The following is a 20,435-nucleotide window of genomic DNA, read 5'->3' as shown; positions in this document are numbered from 1 at the left end:
AGACTACAGAAGGGCATTATGAATGATGCATTATATGCAGCGAGGTATTTTTTTTATTAATAATATTCAATAAAATTAACATCAAATCTGTAGCGCTTTTAACCTCTCGCTATATAATTCAGAAGAGTGCATGTTGGGACCAGTGATGAGGTATTGCTATATTCATATTTGAAAATAGGTGTACATGCAATCTGTGTGATTTGATGCTGGGCAGAGGAGATAATTGACCATACATCTCGAATACAAAGTACCTTTTTTTCAGAGCTTTTGGATTGCAAGGTCTGAGAATTCAGCAGGTATAGAACGTAGCAGCCTAAATGCAAGCCCAAGACGATTTGACCTGTATGATCATGCTCAAACTCGCGTTTAGGTCTTAGGAAGCACTGCATAACTTAGAATGTGGCAATGTACGACAAAAACATTTAATGCAGCACTCTGAGCAATACAATTTAAGATTATTAGGGTTTACACTATTTTGTTTTATGCTAGATTCTTACTTGACGAAATGGTCACACCTGTAGTCTGGGCTATAAAATGCAGACTTATCTCCTACTTAAACCTAGGTTATTCAGACTCCTACTGCAGTAGGTAGTTCAGGCTACATATACGTTTTGTATTTCTTTTTAGTTAAGTGTGGGACCAAGCTTGCTGAGTCGCTGGGACAGCAGTACTGTTATATGAATTGATTGAAAAATGGTATGAACTACCGAAGCGTATACATTAAACATGTCTGTTCTGCAGACCAGTACAAGAAATAATGCATAATTTGTGTGAGGAGTTTTGAACCTTTTACGTCCAGAACCCTAGGTCCATTAGGTTAAAGTCATTACATTACAAAAGTGTTGTGTCAGCAGTCACCACTACACGTGGTTCTCCTCTCCACAAGGTTACGGAGGAAGCATGAACCTAATGATCCATCTTAACCACCACTGGTTGGACAAAAACAGTCCCAAGCCTGGGTAAAGTGGCCAGGAGCAAAGCAACTAAAATAAAAAGTACACCCCCCCAAAAAAAAATAACTGTTGCATGTTCATTGCAGTCTGTACAGAAAAGAGACACAAGCATTTGCAATGCAATAGGTCTCGCATTTGCGAGAGTTTGTTATTAGCTTTGTAAATGACAATCCCTTTTATTTATCTGTTTTGATAATTAATACATGAATAAAAGGCATTGTCATTTATAATGCCAATAGCTCAAACTCTTGTAAATGCGAGCCCTGTTGCATTTCAGAGAAGTGGCCGCCATTGTCCTGAGCTGCTTGGAAAGTGAAAGCACGTATGGCGTGCTGAAGGTTGCAGGAAAGCATGTCGATCCTGCAGTAGGAGAGACTCATTAAAGAAAATAGTGCTTACGGACTAAATAACACATCCTTTGTAACAACCAAAGTAAAATGGCCAGTCCTCATGGGAGGTTACAGATGAAGACAGGGCGGTACTAAGGAGGGACTAACAAGCCTATTAACTAATCAGAACCCAGCATTTACGAAGGACAACGTCACAAGCCAATGACATAAAGTGGGTGGGGCTTCAAGTCCATACTTTAATACAGCACGCCTTGAAGAGCAGGTTCTGCGCTGTCCAGGCTCGACCTAAATGCTCAGGAGATTTGTCCTAGGCTTCTATGACTTTCACTCTAAACTATAGAATCAGACTCCGTATGTGTCGTGGTAGAAGGATTGTTGTTGATGATGTTAAAATATAGTAAGTAAGGAAATAAGTAATATGAAGCCTGAAACAGGGACAGAGTTGGAGCACCTAGCATTTTACATTGCAATGTAACAATGCAAATAGCAATAAACACCTCACAGATTGACTAAAGTGTACCTGTTAACTCACTGATACTGCTTAAGCGTCTGCTCGTGCGTAGCGACGTCTCTGTCTCTGTTCTGGTCAGAATTCTTTCACTATGCAACCATACCTTCCTTGTGATTTCAATGTTTACTTAACAGTAACTGAGGGCATTGATGAGCAGTAAGCAGAAATGTTCGACAATAAAGTCTACATTAGTGTTCCAGTGACAGTCGGTCTTCACATCCTTGAGCAATCAATTATAAACACAACTGTGGTTATGAAATATGCTGTTATTGGAGTTCACTCATAAGTAATTTCCTGCAAAAAGAAATGGGTTGTGCACAAGTAAAGCAGAGTGGTGCCCTAGTTACTTTATGCATAAATACGTAGATGCGGTCCCAGATATGCTCAGGAGGTCAAGTGCACTTCGCTATACTGCAGAGCACTGCAGGACATGTTGGAAACTTCCCATGTTGAGCCCTACCGACTCCTGCCAAGGATCTGACTGTGAATCAAGGGGCACCTCTTGGCCATTGTTTACTTAACCAGCATGTAAAGAGGGCCAGGTAGAATTTTTGTTCTGGCAAGACTGCCAGGGCCGGACTGGGACCCAAAACCGGCCCTGTCAAAGTGCTTGGCCAGCCCCCAGGGGTTTGGGGGTGTGGCCAAGCTGTTTACCAGGGCCGGTTTCTGCCGATTTCTTTACAGCGGCCGATATTGCAGCTATGCTGCAAAAACGTCCCTGTAACAAAATCGGCCCCAGTGGCCCAAAACCTGCCCCAACCGTGGCGGCTTACCAGGGAAATGCCTGGTGCCCATTATGGCCAGTCCGGCCCTGAAGACTGCTAAACCCTAGAAGGGTTTCCGGCAGTGCAGAACAAGATTGCCTGTATCAAGATTACACATTCAAAGAAGCAGCAGTGAGGTTTGTGGGCATTAAAACACATAAACTAATGAAACAATAAATAAGGAAGAAGCAACAACATATGGGAAGGGCACATCACACTTCATGCTGCAACTCACACCTACGCTATACATTTGGCATACCAGAACGGATGATAATACGTTGAACCGTGCCCATTTTAACGGTCATGTGGAGCCACAAAGTACAAATATCACTGTAGTTAGTGACCAGTTAAACGAAGGTCAGTAAGTGTTTGGAGACACCCATGCCAGGGAAACCCTGACATGCATTATGCTAGCAAATCTTGAGCAGTGTAGCATCAGTTCTGACATAAAGGCCCTCATCATTCGTGTTCCCATAAAGGGCAAGTTCAGTATTGATTTGCATAAGGGGGGCCTAGAGTGGCACAGTGGGTGAAAAACAATGGTTTGAAATGCTTCCCAGAGCAATTCCCTATGGGTGGATGTGGGTAGATACATTGCAAGCATTCCTCTCATCACCTTTTGTGTTAATGTAATGCCCTACGAAGCCAAGGCTGTGCCCAGACATGCATCCCTTGCTCACTGCGCCGTAAGATCCCAGGTGTACCTCACTGAAGTGGCCAAACAAAGCCAAAACCAATCCGGGGTTGTTTGTACTAACGTCTGGAGGGGCTGCTGCCTGGCCTTTCAGGATGGACTATTCTCACGAGGAGCTGGGTCAGTAATGATTTGCTTAAGGTGGTCGTTTTTGTAGAGCAATGTTCGTAAAACTGTGGCTGGTGTGTTGTGAGCCAATATTAAAAAAGACGTCTTTAAATTATGCAATTACCTTGTCACATTTGCTGTGCTTCAAAGACAGAGGTCAGATGTGAGGCTATGTCCTCTAACAAATTGCTGCTTATTTTTTTTTTATATGGGGATTGGTGTTTACAACATCCCCTCACTTTGCAGTCAGCGAAAGGAAGGTAGAGTGAATTATGTGAGAGCCTTGGTGTGGTACAGAGAGTGTGTCACTTTTTTGTAACACACATCAAAATGTAAATACCTGCAAATGAACTTTAAACATTCAGCAGTTAGGAAAGCAAAAATGAAGTACATTATTTTTGTAATTCTAAATTGTGATGGAAACAAATATTTTAATAGGATCTAAACAAATTAAAGCATTTTACTTGGTGATGCACAAATGATAAATATTCACTGAAACGCGATTTCCACACATTATCATTTATATGCAATATAGTTTTATCAGTAAACTGTATGTCTGGTCTAATTTAGTGACCATTTCTATGGAAAAGTGGTGTATGTAAATGACAGAGCGCTCCTACCTGATACTTTAATTACATTTACAAAAATCCCACACCTCATGTTCATTAAAGCTAGGTGAGTCGAGAAAGCTTGCCAATCTAAAAATTGGGTCATGAACAATGTTCCCTCTAATTTTTTTCCTCTGTGTGCGGCAGTTTAGGGTCTCTGTGCGCTGCAGCCATGGCTATGTGCGCCAGAAACCAGACCGCACGTGTGTGCAGCGCCAAATATCCCTCCAAACTTTTGTTAAAAAAACTGAAAATACTGTGCTTTTCCACACCCACGGCACCACATTAAGGGTCTTAAGGCAGATTTGCAATTTGGATACACAGAGGCTTATGCTTATTTAAATCTGCTGAGTGACGTTAACCATGGTTATGGAATGAGGCTGTCATCTAGAAGTGCGTTCATACTTTGGTTTTCTTTCGAGGCAGCTATCATTTTGCCCGGCTGTTGCTCCGCTGCTTTTATACGTCGGTGTGGTTACGTCTTTCTGGGTCCCTTGATTTCTGGCCGTGCACCGGCGCTGAAATGTTGCTCATGCACATTCGGTATAGCTGAGGTTTCTCTCCTTTGTCGCCTCCTTTGAAACAACAGCTGTCGCCGCAGCAGGGATGAGAAATCCCAGCCTGTGGTTGGCTAGGGCGGTGGGTGGCGCATGAAGTGAAGGCCGAGAGAGAGGAGTTACAGTGTCACTGGTCCGAGCACAAGGAGCTGGTGTTGGTGGATATCTATGGCCTGCCAGCTGCTGTGAGGCATACTGTGGGAGGGGTGGCACCATGCCACCAGAGCTCAGCTACTACCGACAACGGCGCAGTTCCTCTTCGTCCCACCTTCACCCTCCACCCTCGGTTCTCTTTTTGGTACTTATTCCCTAATCGGCCTGCCTCCGCCCTGGCTTCCGTCTCATTGTCACCTGTCCCACAATTCTCTCTGATGCCAAGCTCTTCTGCTGTGCTAATAATAGCAGGAACAATAATGTGTTTTTGTATAGCCCTTTATATACCACGCCTCATTTATAAGGACTGGAAATAGCAAGCAATATTATGCAATCATATAAACTCCAAATGCACGTGGATGTGGGCAGTGAGCATTTTATTAACTTCGGGGTGATGCATGGCTACATTGTACCAGGCCCTCCGTGCCCCATCATCGCAGCTATTCCAAGATATCAGCATACTCTTTCTTTCACATAAAGAAGACTCTGACATTCTAAAAGTATTACTTCTTGTACGTGTGCAAAATTCTGAATATTAAAACAGATATTATATTCAGTATTTTATATCAGAGAGACCCCCCTGGGGCCAAATTCCGAAACATTTTCAGGCCCACAGGAGTACAGGGGCCGCATTGACTCCCGCAAGACTCCAGCAGGATGGGAAAAACATTATAAAACAAGAATTTGCAATGCAATAGGTCACACATTTACGACGAGTTTGAGCTACTGGTATTGTAAATGGCAATGCTTTTTATTTATGTGTTGACTTTTTCTTCAGGCATTTGCCAGTTGTCTGGTGCTCATTGGATGCTGGGCGGGAGGTGTGTATTCAAGCTGGTGTGCAATTAAGAAAGATAACACGGGCATCCGGGTTCTGCAAGGTGTACCGCTAATTGCACAGTGTGTGATATGGCTTCTGTCTCAGTGATCGCGGCGTGGCTATGGCTACCTGTGAGTGGGGGAACTCCCTGTCCATCCTTAAAATCAATGGAGGCGGGCTGGGGCCACCGGGCGGTAAACTCCTATTCCAGTAGCCCACAGTGGTTCGTGCCCTGATCTTGCCAGTGCCTGCAGCCTCCTGGCTGGCCTTGGCAGAGTCTGTATCGCTGCCGCCAATGGCAATGGAGAGGCATAACCACCACAATCGGACTCCCATCTGCAGCTGAAATATGTTACATTTACCAGCCTGTGTCTCGCACCGCGCGATCAGGTGCTAGCTGGTAGTAATGCTCAGAAGGTGTAATAGGTGGCCGGACCGGCGCCGTGTGAGGTATCTAACTGCATGTTTCATGTTGTAGGGCCTCTCTGACATCGGTTCCCTCTTGGGCCGGTTCACTCACGTGACATCAGAGAGAGGCCCAGACCCTATGTTTTCCTGATTTTATGGGAAGGAGGGGCCCACGACAAAGGCTGGCAATCTGTGTTTGGCAAAGGCTGGTAGCAAAAGCCTCCAAACAACGTACAACCGAAAAAAACAGCTCCTAGGCTAATGTACAGAGTCTTGATTTAATATATTGCAAATGAGGTTTCTGATATTGGTATGACTCCAAGTGTATGACTTAGACATGAGTAGCACGCAGTCTGTGTAAGTAGGCGCTTGGGTACCCCACATTGGGGGGGGGTGAGGGGGCCTAAGTGCTATACAAAGACTACAGTGTAATGCGAAATCCCATATGCAAATAGCTTAATTATTTTTAGAATTTAACATCTTCTGATTGCATGCTCTCAAAAGGCCTCCTCTGTATTCCTAAAACTATGCATCCCTATAGCTTTTACCGAGGGGCAGCGGTAGCACGTCCCGTCCTGCTGGCTGACACTGCCAGAGCGGGTAGTTTGGGTGCGAAGAACTTCGGCCGTTCAGAATCATGCTGCAGCTCGGTCTACAATGCTACTGTTTCCACATGACCAGCCGGGCCGCCGGTGCTCTGCTCTATTTATGATCAGCGGCATTCAATTATAATTTCCGAGCCGGCCGAGGACAGCCAGCAACCTGGACCAAAGTCTAAGAACAAGGCAGATTTCCGCGGGGTGTGTGGCTCGCGCGCGGCCTGAGTACACAGCTGCATTGTTGCAGTGTTTTACCAGTTGCCAGCCCTGAGTTTTTGTCATTGTTAACACAAATGTACTGAGAGGGCAGGGTCTGGAATCTGAGGTCCTTGTGCTGGTGCTGGGTCCCTTACCATCATCTTTGCCTGCAGTGTCGGCCCGGATCCAACAGCAACTCCAGAGCTGAGCCGGAGGTCACTGTCAGAAGCGCCTGTAGCTCAGTGTCAGGCTGCCTGCAGCAGCTGATGTGATCTGGTGCCTGCTGCTGGGCAGGTAGGGGCACCGCTCACCGATTGGGGTCGGCCACCCAGCTCGGGGTAATGATTTTTATTGGGATTGAGGCTCCTAAAAAAGTCTTTGCATAATGAAATACAGCCTAACTGTTATCTGTGCGTGCCTCAGCCTCACTCTCCGTTGTTGCGCGCAGGTTATTGGGAACAGTGATCCTAGGGTGTGTAGGAAAATTCTTAATATCGCCCAGCAGTCTCACAAATACAGTTGTTTGTCTCAACAGGTTTTTGTCCTATCTGTAGGTTTTGTGTCATTTGTCTGCTGTATAACTTCATGTGTTACCTGTTCCCATAATGTTTTGTAGGCATGTTTGTAATCCGGAGCAAATCTGGTTTCACAAATAAACAGGCATATACAATATACCCTGTTTTGGTTATATAAACGCATACTTGCCAACCCTCCTGATTAAGGCGGGAGACTACCGATTTTAATGCTACTTTCCCGCCTCCCGATTCCTATATGCAAAACGCTGATTCTGTGGAGGAATTTTGCAGACATGCACTGGTTTTATCTGTCTAGGAATATGCACGTCAGTAACCTGCTCCTGTATGCCAGTACATAACATTTTTGTCACGCTCTCTAGGCCTGCTGCAACGCTTTCTCCATGCTCCTGATAGGTAAGGGAAAAAAACGTATGTTTACATTTTGGCCTATGCATGACAATAGACGTGATTCAGGCCACAATAGAAGTCAATCGGAGCACCACATTATTTCGATACTTTTTAAAAAGTGTACCACTTTCCAGTTCCAAAATGTTGGCATGTATGTAAACGTGAAGTAATTTTTACCTCTAAGCATCACATAATAATATTTACCTGTTGTATGATGCAGTTTGTAGTTAATAATGTGTAATCTGTAGTAGTTGTATAATTTGAAAGAACAAATGTTCATCTCATCTCTAATATTTTAATGTTTCCGTGTCTTCATTGCTTGATTTTCCTCACGAGAAATTGTCACTCATAGTCCTTGAAATGTCTCTCATAATTGCACTGAAAGTATGAAACTGTCACACATGGGAATCTTAAACCTTGGCAGCTATGCCCCTCCCGCTCCGGCCTCTCTTCCCCTGCTCGGATCCGCCGCCCTCTTCCTCTCCGAGCCTCTGTCTGACAGGCGCCTCCTCCCTTTCTCTTTAGCGTCTGTATTCATATTAATTACAGCGCACACGGGCTGCAATTAATATGAATACTAACTCAATGGCCCACAATCAGCCCCGCATCTGTACACTGTTAAGAAAAGAAAATCACAGTGTCAAACACCGCGTGTGCTAAAGCACACGTCGTGTTTGAAACTCAGTTTTTCTTTTCCTAACAGTGCACCGCTGCGGGGCTGATTGAGGGCCATTGAGGTAGTATTCATATTAATTGCAGCCCGTGTGCGCTGCAATTAATATGAATACTAACTCAATGGCCCACAATCAGCCCCGGAGCAGTGCACTGGCAGGAAAGGAATAGAGCAAGTGCAAGGGCTATTTGCACGTGAACGCGAACAGAAAATTACGGGTTTTCGTGCCGCTCGCATGTTAAAAGCGGCGGCGCGAACAGTCTCAGAATGTGCGCGCTAAATAATGAGCACTGCGCGCTTGGGGTGCCTTCAATGCGCGCGAGCGCGCAGGTTATTGGGAACAGTGGTCATGAATCTAAAAAGCTTCGGGAACACTGATCTAGAGTGACACAGTGGGCGAAAAACGAAGGAGGGGAATGGTATCCTGAGCGGTTGCCAGTCGTCAGATTTTTTTCAAGCATTCTCCCATCACCTTTTGTGTGATTGACCTCATTACAAGTGACCAATTAATTCCAGGGGACGCAGTAACTGGGCTCATCCAAATTATAAGTTGTGTTATTTCACATGCTGGTTTCAGCTCCTGAAATCCCTGCGAAACATGCTGGAATGGGCGTGGAAACACAGATCCCAGGGTGGAAAAGTAATGGGGATTCGCAGGCATTAGGTTTCATATTCACCCGTTCACCTCCTTATTGATGAAGATAGGCTTCTAAAGCTCATGGTTCATCCTATACAAAACTATGCTCTGAATATGCTTCCTGCGATCTGAGGATGCTTTTGCCTCCACTCAAGTAGGAGTGAGGATCCTGGACACTGAAGTCAACATGACCAGATGTAACATATGGATCATGCTTTAAATAAAATCAGTCATCAGCCACTGAAAAGTCCGACAGTTGCTCAGCTTTTGTGACAACATAAAAGGTGTGGAAAACCAGCTTCTGATAAGATTTAGCACAGCAAGTATATTAAGACTAGCCATCACCGGGGTATAACTAATCTGTTTTGGTAGCGATGGCTGCCACTGACTTGCATTAACTTATCACTGTTTACGGGTGTCAATCTTACCCATTTGTGGTTCAATTCACTTTGTAAGAATATAAGGCTTAGTCGGCCTGTTTGAATTCCAGACTGTAACTGCAGGCTATGGGCATATTATTGCAGCAGGATCTTTCTTCCGCTCAGCTGTCTTTGTGTGGATGGTGATGAAAGACTATACAGCTGAGATTCTACCCTCCTGATTTTTGTATTTATTTCTTTTGTAAACAATACATATTTTTGGTTCCTAAAGCTATGGATCGAATCGTTACAATGTGAGCTCTGATAAAGCAGTTTTTTAATGTTAGCGCTTTTTTTGTATAGGTTGATGGAGCGGCTATCGTAATCTTGGAGCCCAAAATGCAAAACATACTTTTAATATTTATCAGATTTGCTTTGTTAACCACTGAAATGCCTTGCTGTTCGAGGCATGTGGGCTGCTGAATTCATATCTATAGCATAGATCGCCGCCTAGTGTTGGGTCCGGATGATTGCACATTGTTGTCCTGGAAGAGTCTTCGAAGTATCACGAGATAGGTGGCTCCTCCCCTGGACTACAGTGCGCATGGGCATCGACTCCATCCCCAGATTGTTTTTTCCGCCATTGGGTTCGGATGTACTTTCGTTCTCTCAGTTCGGAATCGACATAATTCTCGAGGCCAAAAGGCCTTTTTCTTTCTTTATCGTCGGTATTGTTTGCGTTCGATGCCCGGTTCTGTTCGGACTAGCCTTTCGAGTTCAACATCCAGGGAGTCGCGTAACTCTTTAAAGCTCGAGGCCCAGTCGACGCAGCAAGACCCTCGACGACGCGACATGGAACGGAGCCCGTTCAAGAAGTGTCCCGTGTGCGGATCGAAGTACCCACACATCGACGTCCACCCGGTGTGCAACAAGTGCCTGTCGCCGGACCACGATGAAGCCAACTGTATGGCTTGTTCCAGGTTTCGTTCGAAGAAAACGATTCGGCTTCGGCGCGTGGCGCGCATGGAGGCCCGGCAGTCGGCCCCAGCACCGGTGGACATCTTCGACAGCGACGAAGCAGACGAACACGACGTTCAGCTGCAGATTTCGCCTCCAGCGGAAGAAGTCGACTACGACCCTCAAGTGGATGTCGAAGACCTACCCGTAGAAGACGTCGTCGACGAGGTAGGAGACGACGATGAGGCCTATGGGGCCATGGAAGATAGCTCAGAGGACGAGCTATGCCCCGTTCGAACACTTACAAAGGCTCAGGTCGAGGGATCGCCTATCTGCCTTACCCAAGACCTTCTAACAAAATCCACAGCCCTGCCTCCCGGCCCGGCTACGGACACTTCGACGGAGCCGCCATTGAAGAAATCGAAACCGAAAGTGAAACCTTCGGTGTCCGAACAACCTAAAGTGGTTCAGGCGCAACCGAAACCTTCTGATCCACCGTCGTCACCCTCGTCCTCCGATGTGTCGGGACAACCCAAGCCGAAGAAGCCTGTCGATCCGGCAAAGTCGGTGAAATCCGTCCAGCCGAAGCAGACTAAAGGCGTCGAGCTGAAGCCCAAAAAGGCCGTCCAGACTCCGTCAAGCAAGGGCGTCGAGCCGAAGTCCGGATCGAGCCGAAGCCGAGCAAGGGCGCGGCACCAAAGGCCGCAAAGGGCGTCGAGCCGAAGACCAGCAAGGGCATCGAGCCACAGGTTGGTGCCCCTAAAGCGGTTGCCCAGGACACCAACACGGGCACGCCTCGGACCGACCAGCCAAAGTCATCGACGATCGAGTCTTCCCACGTTGCTGGACCGAGGTCGTCTGTCGTATCGGCGAAACTGTCCGCTTCATTCACGAAGCAGGTCTCGGATTCCCTCAAGCGTATCAGGGACAAGGCCTCGGCGGAAGACCCCAAAACGCCTTCCGCGCCCAAACAGTCGGTCCCCACCTCCAAGTCATCGACGCCACTCCTCTTCACGTTGCCGCCGAAGGTGGCACCGAAGGCCTTCGCACCACGGGCGGCGCACGAAGCGAAAACGCACAGTGCTGTGGGGTCCACGCCTACTCTCCCGGCTGGGGGCTTGACGCATCGACCACCATTACTGGAGGAACAGTCGGAACGTTTCATCGATGCCGACACTGGGAAGCTTACGCTTTACAAGCGAAAAATTACGGCGACGACGCCTTTGGAGTCGTATACTATTCCTTTGAAGCACAAAAGGTCTGCTTCTGATGCACCAGTCTTGGTCGAACCATTGACTCCTCGGACTCAAAGAATTGCCACGCCCTCGCCAACTTATTCCGATGCCGAGGATGCTGGGGATCAAGATGAGGAATACAGCTTCCCGACCCACGCTGATCCTGATGCACAACAGGACGCATGGGTGGACACAGGTGACCAGGGGGATCAGCAACCCACTCTCGACCCTCAGATATACAATATCAAAACGTCTCCCACTGAGGATTCTGCGGCATTCAATGCCTTGATTGAAAGGGCTATTGAAAAAATGAGGAGACAGGTCCTGGGACACAGGGTCGGCTGGACCATGTACTATTTTTTAAAGAAAAAGGTGCCGGCCCTGCAGTTTATTTGATAGAGCTCATTAATTGGAGCAACAAACCAGACTTATTTCTTGATTTGTATGGTTTAATTTAGTTATACCATTCACTTTTTTACTATTTCATTAACTAAAAAAATTAATCAATTGCATGAGAAAAACACAGTACATTTACACAATACATATACATTTTTCTAACCACATTAAACAGAAAAACAATCTTTCATTCTATGCACATATATACAATCAGCAATACAAAAAAATCAATCTTTGTATGATGTTTCCACAAACAAATAGAAGATAAAGTCACTTGCATAAAGGAAATGGAAACAAATTCACTACAGCAAGTCTAGGTTTCTCAATATTCTGGTTAATACACCAATTAGTTAATTCCTTCCTGCTTTTGCCGACGCGTTTCAAACTTGCTTATTTCATTTCGCAAGTTCTCATCAGGGCTTTATCGTTAGTTCGTCTGCAAATTATGTACAAAGAAAATGAGTGAGTCAATTTATTAAATTGACTCACTCATTTTCTTTGTACATAATTTGCAGACGAACTAACGATAAAGCCCTGATGAGAACTTGCGAAATGAAATAAGCAAGTTTGAAACGCGTTTTTCTGTTTAATGTGGTTAGAAAAATGTATATGTATTGTGTAAATGTACTGTGTTTTTCTCATGCAATTGATTAATTTTTTTAGTTAATGAAATAGTAAAAAAGTGAATGGTATAACTAAATTAAACCATACAAATCAAGAAATAAGTCTGGTTTGTTGCTCCAATTAATGAGCTCTATCAAATAAACTGCAGGGCCGACACCTTTTTCTTTAAAAAATTGATTGAAAGGGCGGCTAAGAACCACGACGTTGAACTCCATGCTGACCCTGTCGAGGTGGACTTCCTCTTTGACACTTTTTCAGCAGCTGAAAAGACTGTGAAAACCCTCCCAATGCTGAAAGGGGTCCTCAAACATGCTGCAGACATTTTCAAGGAGCCCACACGGGCAAGGGTGGTCAACCCTAGAATTGAAAAGAAATACCGACCGGCACCTGGCGATCCCACTTACATCAAGGGCCAGTTGCCATTGGACTCTCTGGTCGTTTCTAATGCCCGCAAGAGGGCGAATTCGCAAACCACTGGTGAAGCTCCTCCCCCGGAAAAAGAGTCCAAAGTGCTAGAAGCATCGGGAAAGAGGGTTGCAGCTCAGGCGGCCAATATATGGCGTATCTCTAACACGCAGGCACTCTTGGCGCGCTACGACAGGGCACACTACGATACACTAGAGACCCTGTTGCAACATCTCCCAGACCAATATAAGGAGGCTGCGGAGATGCTTATCCAGGAAGGGAAGCTCATCTCCAACGCTTCCATAAAGTGTGCACTGGACGTTGCCGATACTGCAGCCAGGGCAATTAACACCAGTGTGATGTTAAGACGACAGGCATGGCTCAGAATCTCTGGATTTAAGCCTGAGATCCAAACTACCATCCTCAACCAGCGAGATAACCCTGACAGATTATTTGGTCCTGAGGTGGATACCACCTTGGAAAAAATAAAAAAGGACACCGAGACTGCCAAGTCCATGGGAGCTCTCCAATCCCAACAGTTTCGGGGGAGCACTTTTCGTCGCTCAGGCAATAGGGGTGTTTCCAGAGGCCAGATGTCCCAGCAAACACAATTCAATAAAGGTGGGGCGCAATCCTCTTACCCCAAACAGAATAGAGGAGGTTATCGGGGCAACAACGCGAAGGGCAGAGGCAAGGGCAACAACAACTCCCGTTCCTCTGCCTCCAACAAACAGTGACGCCCTGTCACTGCCCCTCGACCATTCCACGCCGGTCGGGGGGTGGCTCCAGCGGTTCCTGCCAGTCTGGAAAACCATCACCACAGACAGGTGGGTCAGGAAACTTGTTCAGTACGGCTATTGTTTGGAGCTCACATCCACTCCACCCAACATACCACCAAAACACCGTCCTATGTCCACAGAGCATTTGCACTTATTGCAGCAGGAGGTTCTCGTCATGCTGCAAAAGGGCGCTATAGAGCTCGTGCCAGTGGAGGAGGAAGGCACAGGGGTGTACTCCCTGTACTTCTTAATCCCGAAAAAGGACGGGTCCCTCAGGCCTATTCTAGACCTCAGGCCCCTAAACCAGTACATTCTCTCAGAACACTTCCACATGCTAACGCTGCAACAGGTTCTTCCGCTCCTCAATCAGGGAGACTTCCTCGCAACCTTAGACCTCAAGGATGCTTACTTCCACATTCCACTCCATCCATCACACAAAAAATACCTCAGATTCACCATTCAAAATCGACATTATCAATTCAAGGTCCTTCCTTTCGGAGTGACCACAGCCCCCAGAGTGTTCACCAAATGTCTAGCGACAGTAGCGGCGCACCTCAGGAGACAACACATCCATGTCTACCCTTATCTGGATGACTGGCTGGTTCAGGCAAAGTCGCCCCAGCAGTGCGCCGCCGACATGTCCCACACCATTCACCTTCTTCACAGTCTGGGGTTCTCCCTGAACTATCCAAAGTCGCACCTTCAGCCAGCCCATGTGCGGCAATATCTAGGTGCAACGATCAATACTCTGGCAGCCACGGCTCAGCCACCTTCAGCGCGGATCAACAACATCCAGTCGCTAATCCAACAGTTCCAACCGCGACACTCGCTTCCTGCGAGAGTGTTCATGCAGTTGATAGGCATGATGGCCTCCTGCATTTTCATAGTCCCGCACGCGAGGTTACATATGCGTCCGCTCCAGGAATGCTTAGCGCATCAGTGGAATCAGGCTCAGGGACAGTTGAAAGACCTAGTGTTGGTCACCGGTCGGGCATACAACTCTCTGCATTGGTGGAATCCACACAACCTTTGCAAGGGCCGACCGTTCCAGGAGCCTGTCCCACAGATCATCCTGACGGCGGAGGCGTCTCTCCAGGGATGGGGAGCTCATGTACTCCACTAGACAGTGCAGGGACTATGGACAATACAGCAAAAGAAGATGCACATCAACTACCTAGAACTGATGGCAATCTTCATGGCACTGAAAGCATTCAAAGTACATCTGTGCAACAAGGTCGTGTTGATCCGGACGGACATGACAGCCATGTACTACATCCAGAAGCAGGGAGTTACACACTCTCCACAGTTGTCTCATCTGGCTCAGAGCATGTGGAAGTGGGCCATTCAAAGGAACATCTTTCTCATGGCGGAACACCTCCCAGGCACGGACAATCAGATGGCGGACCTGCTCAGCAGGTACAGCCACCAGATGCACGAGTGGGAGATACATCCATCAGTACTCCGCCTGTACTTCCAGAAGTGGGGTCATCCACAGATAGACCTGTTCGCCACAAGGGAAAACGCAAAATGCCAAAGCTTTGCCGCCAGGTTCCCTCACCCACAGTCGCAAGGCAATGCGATACGAATGAACTGGTCAGGCAGATTTGCGTACGCTTTTCCCCCAGCACCTCTCATACCGCTGGTGGCAAGAAAGCTAAAGCAACACTCGATGACTCTCATCCTGGTTGCTCCAACGTGGGCACGCCAGCCATGGTACACCACGTTTCTGGAACTCTCCGTGGTGCCGCATCAAAGGCTACACCTCACGCCCAAGCTTTTGACGCAGAGCCATGGCGACATTCAGCATCCAGATCCGCAACAGCTCAACCTGGCGATCTGGCTCCTGAAGTCTTAGAGTTTGGCTACCTTGACTTGCCTCCTGAATGCATGGATATCATACGGGAGGCAAGGAAGCCCACCACCAGAGCCTGCTATGCAGCAAAATGGAAGCGGTTTGTCATTTACTGTGCTACACACAACATCAATCCGCTAGATGCATCCACTCCCAACATCATCTGCTATTTGTTACATCTTTACAAATGCAATCTAGCATACGCTTCCATCAGGATACACTTATCCGCCATAGCGGCTTATCTCCAGAACAGGCAGCATCTCTCCGTCTTCAGAGTGCCTGCCATTAAAGCCTTCCTCGAAGGCCTGAAGCGGGTCATCCCTCCCAGGACCCCGCCGGCTCCTGTATGGAACCTCAATGTGGTCCTCACCAGGTTGATGGGCCCACCTTTTGAGCCTCTGCATTCATGTGAGGTACAGTTCTTGACATGGAAAGTGGCTTTTCTCATTGCCATTACGTCTCTGCGACGTGTTAGTGAGCTACAAGCGCTCACGGTACAAGAGCCATTCATTCAAATTCACTCCAACAAGGTGGTGCTGCGCACTAACCCTAAATTTCTTCCTAAAGTGGTTTCGCAGTTCCATGTCAATCAAACCATTGAACTGCCCGCATTCTTTCAAAACCCAGAAACAGTTGCCGAAAGAATGCTCCACACTCTTGATGTCAAACGAGCCTTGATGTACTACATCGATAGGACCAAAGACTTTAGGAAAACACAACAACTCTTTGTTGCCTTCTCAGCCCAGCACAAAGGCAACCCCATTTCCAACGCAGGTATAGCCAGGTGGATCGTTAAGTGCATTCAGATTTGCTATCACAAGGCTAAGCGCACTTTAACGGTCCCTCCAAGAGCCCACTCCAGCCGAAAATTGGGGGCCTCTATGGCTTTCCTTGGTAATATCCCTTTGGAAGATATTTGTAGAGCAGCCACATGGTCTACACCACACACATTTACTAAACATTACTGTGTAGATGTGCACTCCAAGCAGCTGTAGGGCAGGCTGTTCTTAAAACGCTTTTTCAGACTTCTGCAGCTGGCACAGGCGGCCGCCGTTAATGGAGGGACTGCTATGTATTCTATGCTATAGATATGAATTCAGCAGCCCACATGCCTCGAACTGAATATGCTACTTACCAGTATGCATCTGTTCTTGGCATGTAGGGCTGCTGACATTCATATCGTCCGCCCTCCTCGCCGGCGCCTGTAGCGGCTGCAGACTTTTTAACACTTACTCTTAGCATGGCCATCGCTTACACTATTACACTCCATCTTTGCCACAATGGCTAAAAACAATCTGGGGATGGAGTCGATGCCCATGCGCACTGTAGTCCAGGGGAGGAGCCACCTATCTCGTGATACTTCGAAGACTCTTCCAGGACAACAATGTGCAATCATCCGGACCCAACACTAGGTGGCGATCTATGCTATAGATAAGAATGTCAGCAGCCCTACATGCCAAGAACAGATGCATACTGGTAAGTAGCATATTCATTACCGAATGTGCAAAGTGTAATGCAATTCTCTGTGTTCACTACAGTTACTAAATGATTGCCAGTGTGAAAGGGCTGTGCTCTAGATTTCCTCTTGACTGGAAAATTGCTGGAAGTTTATCATTTTCTGTACCTTACTTCCTTAGAACTTTCTAACACACATGCTCTAGAAATGTTGGAATGAACAATTCTCATTATTAGAACCAAAGAGAAAATAATTATTCATACATATTTCTGTTTTTCCTAACAGAACTGACTCTGAATCCACCGGAAGGAATAGTTGCAGGTACGTTACAGAAAATGTGTCCTGAAAAAAGCATGCATATTAGTTGACGTATGCGCAGGGTTTAAATGTGAACGGTTTGTGATTTTTTTTTTACCCAAATGAATTGCACTGCGAGCCATAACTGACAATACTGTAGGACAGTGGTTCCCAGACTTTTGGCTCCTAAGGACCCCCATTGAGTCTGCACTGGAATCCGGGGACCCCAAGCAATCTGTGTGATTTAAATTTTAAACATTAAAACAGTCATTTGAAAAAAATAAACACAGGTTTGTACACAAAACAAATAGTCGAATTACTAAGGATTTTAGTATTTTATATTGAAAGAATCTGCAAAAAAACAAAAACTTTATTGGGAAGGTTGATTCTGCATTTACGTGACTAACTTTTAAATGGTTGGATTTATTAAATGGTTAGTTTTATTTCACAGTACGAGGCTCCTTCTCCTGCCAGGGCCAGACTAGAAACCCAAAGCAGCCCTGGCAAATGTTTTCAGACCAGTCCCCATACGCTGCACACCAAGTGCAGTGAGTGAGTCTAACCACTACAAGGGGGCTTTGGGAGGCTCTCCCACAAGACAATTTAGGAAACAATAGTGCATTCTTCAACACATTTATCATTATGTATTGAATTGTAGTAGCTTTTATAGAATAGTAAATGATGACCTTACTATGCACCAGGATACGACAAATTTTTGTTGGGGTTCTTCAATGAATCCCTTATTTTCAACAGTGCCGCTCATCTCTCCATAGTCCCTCTGTCACATGTATTTAATTTGTTTTATAGCATCTCTCATACCATTGTAGGATGTCAGAGCACTTTAAAACACACACACACACACATATAGGGCAGATTTACAAGCCCCTTGCGCAACCGGTGCATCACAAAAAGTGACGCTCCGGTGGTGCATTTTAGTGCCCCATATTTACAAGGACAAGAAAAGCCACCCTGCGTGATTTTTCCTGTTCTTGTAAATATGGCTCCTTTGCACACCGCACTTTACGTGAAAGGTGCATTCCATGGGTTTTGCTGTGAGTGTTCCCACGCAACACCCATGAAACCAGACACATTTCCAGATTTACGAGAAATCGTAAATCTGGAAATGCGTCTGAATGCTACACCTCCTCAAGGGAGGCGCAACAATAAGAAATGTATTCATTTCTCCTCGTTGTTTAGGAAGATGAAATCCCCTCTAGTGATTGTTTATGTGCAGGTAGGATTCTCTTTCTGCACATAAACAATCTCCCCACAACGCAGGCATCCTTGCACCATGGTGCAAGAGTGCCTGTGCCGGCGCATTGCAGCAGTTTGTGCACCAGTGCAGGGAGAGCACTGAGATGCAACTTACTGTGGTTAATATGTTGCATCCGTGTGCTTCGAAAGTGATTAAGTGTGGCGCAGCCAAATAGCTTGCAGCACTCACTGAGTCACTTTCCTTGCAAATTTGCCCCATAGAGACAATGAATCGTACATGTAAACCAGTGAATAGAAATTGTTACATAAGGCAAAGGCGACTACAAGTTGTAGGATTCACATGTCATTCATACTGGTAGGCATACCACAGTGTTTAGCATTGACTTTAACAATGAAACTTTATTTCCATTCAAATAAACCTTTTTAGCAGCATCAGGATAATGAAAGACTTGGAAAAAACATAAGTTACTATCTTGTACCATGCAGTTTGCAAACATCTTTTTGATGACCGTTTATACGTCAATGTGCTAGATCACGATTGCCACTTATAAACTGCACAGTAACTAAAGAAACTCTGTGATAAAAGTAGTAACCCACTGACCTATGCAGATTAAACACAGTTGTTTTTTTAAAATGCAGGTACACTTTCTTTGCAAGAGGCATATTAACCCTCTGTGCTACATTAAATAAGTCAAGCTGTCACTGGACAAAACTCATCTCTCTCCAGCAGGAACATTAATCACTGGGGTTATCTTGACACCTTTATTGTTGCTCAAAAACCTCTAATTATACTTGGAACTTTGCAGTGCTTTTAAAACTGCTGCCTGAGGACCCCCTGGGAATGTGTCACGGACCCCTAGGGGTCCGCGGACCACAGTTTGGGAAACACTGCTGTAGGACATACATAGTTGCATGTTTGATCGCAAATGGAGAGGTCAACCTGTGTAAATCCAATAAAGAGTCCAATTGGTATAATCAAACACCAATTGTTTATTATTTCTTCTTACAACAATATCCAGCCAACGCGTTTCGTTCCTAACAACTTTAGAACTTCATCACAGATCAATAATGTTGAATACTAATGTATCAACATATAAGTGAAATAAGTAAAATAGTTCAATTCAATGTCAAACGATCTGTCAAAAAAGACCAGTATGTGTTGAGTCAACAGTCTCCGCAGTCATGCGGTCGTAATAAAAATTTGCCACAGGCATGTAATAAACAATTGGTATTTGATTATACAAATTGGACTCTTTATTGGATTTACACCGGTGCACCTCTTCATTTGCCATCATCTTTATATACTACTGGCCAGTGGTATCTAACAGCGCCAGGTACCGGATGAGCAGTGCCCGGAACTCTATTGACTTTCTTTACTCTGTGAATGAGGTGCTATTATTATAGACCGCAACTGCTCCAAGTGTATATTTTCTATAGATGCATGTATTTATAGTTGAAGCTAGATTCATGAGCCATTATTTACAATTTTCATCCAAATTTTTGGATATTGGCAATGTTATGCATATGATGCAAAGGGGGAAACCATAACCTCACTTGCCTCTATGGCAGAGGCAAGCACACACAAATGAGATGTTAGAAGAAAGTTTATGTATTTCATTGACAGAATTTAGGAGTTTTAAAAGAATAACGTTTTTATAGCCTTTGACTACTTACCACAATCTGTGACCAACGTGGACTGGGCTAAGGTACTTAGAGGGGCTACATTATTTAATGTAGCCTTTGCCACCCACATTAAAGCAGCCCCATTGCAAAGTCTGAAATTACTATGAGTTTTACAGTGTTTTGGGAAAACAAATTGACAGTTAATGCTCTCACCTAAATCTCACTCAACAGATGGGTAATTGGCTACAAATGTAATTGTTAGAGACAGGTACCACACACTG

General features: G+C 45.7%; 1 protein-coding gene across 1 annotated transcript in view; it reads left to right on the top strand.

Moving 5' to 3' along the window:
• Window positions 1-20,435, top strand: part of UBE2G2 (ubiquitin conjugating enzyme E2 G2) — a 359,465-nt gene that overhangs the window by 76,105 nt on the left and 262,925 nt on the right. The window contains exon 2 of the mRNA XM_078680545.1: window positions 17,305-17,340. Within this exon, the coding sequence (XP_078536671.1) occupies window positions 17,305-17,340 (36 nt within the window). The remainder of the gene's footprint in view (window positions 1-17,304; window positions 17,341-20,435) is intronic.

This window comes from Lissotriton helveticus, chromosome 3_1 (genome assembly GCF_964261635.1).
Source record: "Lissotriton helveticus chromosome 3_1, aLisHel1.1, whole genome shotgun sequence".
Classification (NCBI taxonomy): domain Eukaryota; kingdom Metazoa; phylum Chordata; class Amphibia; order Caudata; family Salamandridae; genus Lissotriton; species Lissotriton helveticus.
This window is presented reverse-complemented; position numbering and strand designations above follow the sequence as displayed.